This window comes from Pinus tabuliformis, chromosome Q, assembly GCF_031772625.1.
Source record: "Pinus tabuliformis cultivar Carrire ecotype Pingquan chromosome Q, CPIR1, whole genome shotgun sequence".
NCBI classification, from domain to species: Eukaryota; Viridiplantae; Streptophyta; class Pinopsida; order Pinales; family Pinaceae; genus Pinus; species Pinus tabuliformis.
Window position 1 is genome coordinate 584,190,896 of NC_142296.1, and position 6,252 is coordinate 584,197,147.

Genomic DNA, 6,252 nt, shown 5'->3' on the forward strand with positions numbered 1-6,252 from the left:
ACAAGACATGTTGCTGCAAAAGGTTGGTAGAGAGGCTCCAAAACAAAGCTAAGGCAAAATTTTGGAGGGTGGTTTTAGCCGCTACAACATTATTAAACATTTTTGCATGAATTTCACCTTTTCATTTTCTTTTTCTTTTGGGGGCAAGAAATTCACATAATATTCCAGAAAAACTATCTTTATATATATGTGTCTTCAAAGCTTGACCATGTCTGTCAATGCATATCTATCATGAGAGAAATTGTCATAAGATATCCAATCATGTGAACTCAAGTGATGTATAAAACCTAAATCCCAATTTCTCTTCTTATGTTCTTAGCTTAGTGTCCTTACCTTTTGTTGACTACCGTTGACATGCTTACATTTGTAGGTATCACCTGTCTTTCCTTTTTATAATACTACTAGGTCATCATTTCTAATACCCTAGCAAAATATTATTTTCATATCTATTCCTCAAGTAAACAAGTTTGTCACATGGTCAAGAGTATGTTTATGCTTAATTGCTCAATATAACACGTAAATTGTTAAATTACCTATACAAACTAGACAAAAAGGTTCATACAAAATCTTCATCCAAACTTACTTAACACCTACTACCTATAGTTTGTTTAACTCAAATGCAAATGCTCAATGTGACATTTAAATTTTATAATGACCAACACAAACTAGACAAAAAGGTTCATACACAATATTCATCCAAGCTTACTTAAGCACCGACTCCATCTAGTTTGTTTAACACAAATCTAAATTTCTTACAAGATTTATTGTTGCAATCTTCTCATGTCATTACACCAATGTTCCATGACAACGTGTCCCCCAAGGTGGGGGTCATGCTCCCCGTGTTTTTATGCTCTCAGGACAGGGGGACAATTGGGGAAATGGTTCCCCACGTTCCCCTTTTGGAGAAACTTGGTGAAACATTTCCCCAATGTGGGGGACATGTTTCTCCAAAAGGGGTTCTTGTGGGCATCCCCTTAAAAAAGGGTTGAACACGCCACTATTTTTTGCCTAAATACAATAATTTATGAGTGGGAGGACCTAATATTCAAACATAAGGCCCTACTAATGCTATGTAATTAATGATAATATTAGAAGTGGCATTCTCCTTTATCTTTCATTTTCATCCTTTTATTTAAACTTTTAACAATAGCGTTAATTGTTTCTAGATGTTTGAGAGTACTTCAATTTCATTAGATTTGATGTGCAAAAAGTTGAATTTTAGATTCTACTCAAAATCCAGTAAATTTAACAATTTTCAAAATTTTAAGATTCCGAGGTAATTGCAACATTTCCACTAGATTCTATCATGTATGAGAGTATGGAACTAGCATTTAATCAAGGGCACCAAGCCCTCTATGTACCTTAATGTTGGTGGCATTGCTTGTTGAACTCCTCTGTCATGACCCTAGCACTGGTGACTCAACAAAATCTTGATTTGACATGTTTAAGTTTTTTCTATTTTATTTTAATGTTTAAAGGGGGATATTGATAATGAGGATCCCAATATAGACAATGATTTTGATGATATGTAAATATTTGTTGTAGCATGATTTTTTTTGGACTATAAAAGCCATCAAGAGCCTCTTTCTTGATTTATTTTTGGTTCAAATTTGGATTACACTCGATGTTATTTTGGTCATATGCACACTTGCTATATATATGAGAAACTTTGCATGTTTGTGTTATTTTTGGTTCAAATTTGGATTACACTCGATGTTATTTTGGTCATATGCACACTTGCTATATATATGAGAAACTTTGCAAGTTTGTGTATAATGATCTAGATTCATATGGATGCACATGAATATTTATGTATTCTTTTCAAAGTTTGAATTTTTAGTTTTAACTTTTGAGTCTTGACTCTAGACTTCAGAACAAGTCTTTGACTCGTCACTATTTACTATTTATGAGTTTGAGTTATTTCAATTTAATATTCCAATATTCAAACTTTAGTATCTATTATTTTGCTTAGTACTAATTAAATTATAAAATAATGAATAATGAAATCAAATCAATATAGATTCTAGAAGGATGAAAGATGAATTTAAACCAATGTATTTCAATAATGAATTTGAATATGAATCACGTGTGTGCTTGTGTGTACACACACACCTCAATGTTCCCCATGCCCCCTAAATTTCCCTAAAAATTTTGGGTGTTCCCACATGTCCCCCCCTATGTGTCTCCCTGTTCCAACTGTCCCTTCATCCTAAAAACTTGGTGGTTGCATTACACATAAGAATCTTCTCTTACATAACGTCTAAATGTTGTATTTTTTTAGGTCTCATCAAGGGTGTTCCAAGTTGCTCTTGCTTTTCATCATTACAACCTACAACACCAATGAGTTCTTTAATCATAGTATACAACAAGTGCTTCTAACTTTGACACAACACTAGTTGAAGACTTTGAATCTCTCTATTGCTACTTTGATACTCCATTCAATTTAAATGGCATGAAGATCATCCTACCACCCCTATGTGTCTCCCTGTCCTAACATCCCTTCCTCCCGAAAACTTGGTGGAACATTGCATTACACATAAGAATCTTCTCTTACATAAAGTCTAAGTGTTATATTTTTTTATGTCTCATCAAAGGTGTTCCAATTTGCTCTTGTATTTCATCATTGCAGCCTACAACACCACTGAGTTCTTTAATCACGAGATAAAACCAATGCTTCTAACTCTGACACAACACTAGTAGAAGATTTTGAATCTCTCCATCGCTACTTTGATACTCCATTCAATTCAAAGGGCATGAAGATCATCTTACCAACATACCCTAATGAATCCTTATCTAAGAGGATATCTTCATTTTGGGCTTCCAAGGATAGAACTCATCTCAACAAAACTTTTCAATTACATGCTAATCAATTATGTTGATTTCCATTCACATTCAACCCATCAATGTCCCACTCATTAGGTTTTAGAGGCAAAAACTATCAACGACCATTGGTTTACACAAAATTCTGTGTTCACTAGTTGTTTACATATAACATTGGTTATCCATCATTCATTCACAATATACACTAACAGTTTAAACCATCAACCCTTCTCTCTCACTAGACATCAGTAAAAATACTTTGAAAAACTCCCATCTTCCTTTCCATTTTACACCGACCATCTTCAACTTTGATTTCATAGAAGGAATTCAAAATTTCTTCAATTTCAAATTCAAAGAACTCACATGGTCTTCGTTTTTCTACAGCTTACTCGAGAACAATCTCTTCTAGACTAACTCCCTGCTTAACAACATTGTTCACCCAAACCCTAAAGAGATATATGTATTCAATAAATTTCCACTTGATCCTAAGTCATCAATGTAGACCGGAAAATACAATCAGCGAAATTCTGTGGTTTTCATGAGACTGGAATCAAAGGTTTTAAATCCATTCTAGAAGGCTAACATGAATCTTTTTGATATTCCTGATAGCCTTCCCATTGTTGGCCACTCTTCTCCTCTACATCTCTAAATTGGACACTTTACCCACTTTGATTGCCCCTTCAACATTGCTGGTTAAACAGTTCAGATCCCTCTTGCCTCTTGTCACAAGACCTGAGCATCAGAACTCCACTCAATGGCTACACAATTAAAGCATAAAGCATAGTTTGTCCGGCCCCCATAGTTGGGGGTAACAATTTATGAAGCAAATAATTCAACCTAATTGAAATTGAAATTATATAATATGTCTGACTGCCAAAGACTCCAGTCCAATATATCTAGTTCAGATATGAAACCTATAAAATCAACATTAATGGTTAAACATCATTTGATTCCTGCGAATAAAGGCGGGGATTGCCAATAGTTCTAGCCAAACTTGTTTCAATAATGTTTCGTTTAGGATGATAGACCATAGAAAATTATATCATGAAATGCAAAAACAACATTTTATCTCAATGGTCAATGATCTCTGACTCAAAATAATGCTTTCCTTTAATTGAGTAGCATCGCAATTAAACCCAGAATAGTTAGGAGCTCTTGTTCTCAGAGCAGATCCCCATAACATTGACATGATAGTGACAGAAAGAGATACCAAAGTTATGCACTAGTAATTGAGAGATTAATCAGAACCCATGAGCAAAGAAAATGACTCATTCAGACCTCAAAAAGCTGTTCCAGCAACTGGGTCAAGAAGTCCTTTGTGCTATGGGAGCCGAGGCAGGAGAAATAAAAATCAGCTGTACAAGTAGAAAAGAACATATCATATTTACAAGATGCCAATGAAGAAACTCTTTGAGCTTTCTCATGCAGTTGTTAAGGTGACAAAAGCAAGGGTTTCATAGGCAGCCCATGAACGGGGATGGTCATGGAGAGGCCATATTTGTTTACAAGTAAACTGACATGGATACAGTTCATGATGAAGATCTGATCAGGCATAAATGTTAACGTGGGAGTTATAATCAAGGGTTCCAGCTCCTTCCCATCCCATCCATTCTTCCCAAGAATCGCCATCATCTCCCATAAAATCCTCCATATAGTAATCATCATGACAGTTTTGCTGCTTTGCCTTTTCCAAACAGGTCATTACAGTCTGGACATCATCACAAACGTAACTTATCAGAACCATGGGCATGCATAACCGTCACATGTTTATAAAGTTATAAGCTGATAATGTATTGACCAACAAATTATTACTTTTTCCAATGAAAAAGGAACCCAGGGACACTCCCCTGCACTCTTGAATGGCGTTCATGGCGTCCATATTAAACAACTAGATAGTACACAAATAGGAGTAAATCCAATCCAAGTGAAAAGTAAGACAGGGCGGTCTTTCAACAGACTAACCAATCCCCTGGGGCTACCAAAAATTATTCATAAGCGGGCAAGTTACCTCATAAGCTTGATTGATCTTGTGAAACTGAGTCCCACAATTATTTCCTTTGCAAACATCAGGATGGTACTGCAACCAGATTATATCAACATATGAGTTCAAAAAGATTTTCATCTAAAACAAATCATTGATAATGGATCATGATTCTTGAAACATTTCTATGACCTGTGACATGGTCAGAAGATATTTTTTCTTAAAAACATGCTTCACAATAAAACTTTGCATTTCTAATTTCTCTCTGAACTATACCATGCTCTTTTGCTTCACACATGGAATAACTGCAAATGAAAATATCTGAGGCTGAAATTTGGGCAAATTGTTTCAAGTGGGTACTTCCATACCTGCAACGCAAGGCGACGATAGGCTTTCTTGACATCTTTCTCAGCAGCCCCGGGGCTCAATCTGAGAGTCTCGTACTCCTCTTTCATCCCAGGGAAAGCAACAGAGGCCATCACAGTTACATTCCTTCTGCCTCCCAAATTCTTCTCTCCATTCTTTCTTCTAAAGAATGAGTTACTGCTAACACCAACAAGCCTTCCAAGTTTGACAGCCATGATCTCTAAAACAAAACAAAAGAACCCTGCTGACCTATAAAGAGAGCTAGAAGCCCAGCTGCAAACCAATATAATCCTCCAGATCCTTAGATGGGTGTAACGAAATCCAACTACTGACCTTCAGAAAATACAAAATAAATAGCAAGGATTGCTGCAGATATGGGTATCAGAGAGCATGAGGGAAATAACATGAGATGACCTATAAGAGAAGGCAGCATACATCAATAGTTCCTATGGGTAGGTGCAAATTGCAATTATATGGAAGGATCCCAAACCCGCCTTGGAAAACCACTTCCCTCACATCCTGCATTTGGATGAGCCCACCATTTGGGAGTCAAATAATTGAAAACGACTAAAACACAGGCAATCAACGACGAAAATGTATGCCAAAAGCTTCAGAATATCTCTTCCAGGACTTTCATAAAAAAAATTCAAAAAATTGTAACCAATGGCACCATTTCCATTGGAAAAATTAAAGAATTGAATTGCAAGCAACCTCGGCATGAGAATAGGTTTAAATTTTTAGGCATTTAAATGCTAAAGCGCAATTAAATTCCGATTGTTATCTGGTATTTGTTTGGCCTGCTGAAATGCAGTCTTATCCGCTGCCGCGTCACGCTCCTTCAAATTTGGATAATTCATGGTTATTGGGTTTTCAATTTGATGAGTTCATTGGCAGGATTTTTTTCAAATTTGGATAACCCATGGTTATTGGGTTCAATTTGATGACTTCAATGGCAGGAATTTTTCTTGGACATAGTTCATGATTGCTTTGTTGCATTGCTATCGGATAAGGATAAGGATAATTTATAAGATAAAAAAGGATAAGGATAATTTATAAGATAAAAAAAGGTTGGTTTATTGTATTTT

General features: G+C 35.7%; 1 protein-coding gene across 1 annotated transcript; it reads right to left on the reverse strand.

The window, feature by feature from the left end:
* Positions 1-4,027: 4,027 nt before the first annotated feature.
* Positions 4,028-5,929, reverse strand: LOC149220803 (chaperone protein dnaJ 8, chloroplastic-like). Its single transcript, XM_089384912.1, has 3 exons — positions 5,170-5,929; positions 4,829-4,897; positions 4,028-4,528 (listed from the first exon to the last, which is right to left on the reverse strand). The coding sequence occupies exons 1-3, from the start codon at positions 5,380-5,382 to the stop codon at positions 4,367-4,369; spliced, it is 444 nt and encodes a 147-aa protein (XP_089241038.1). The 5' UTR covers positions 5,383-5,929; the 3' UTR covers positions 4,028-4,366.
* Between the last annotated feature and the right edge of the window lie 323 nt (positions 5,930-6,252).

Excerpts from the sequence above, each read along its gene's own strand:
- LOC149220803 (XM_089384912.1), bottom strand. The coding sequence starts at position 5,382 with ATGGCTGTCAAACTTGGAAGGCTTGTTGGTGTTAGCAGTAACTCATTC. Across the intron at positions 4,898-5,169 it reads ATCGTCGCCTTGCGTTGCAG|TACCATCCTGATGTTTGCAA; the intron begins GTATGGAAGTAC and ends ATCTGGTTGCAG. Across the intron at positions 4,529-4,828 it reads AGATCAATCAAGCTTATGAG|ACTGTAATGACCTGTTTGGA; the intron begins GTAACTTGCCCG and ends GATGATGTCCAG.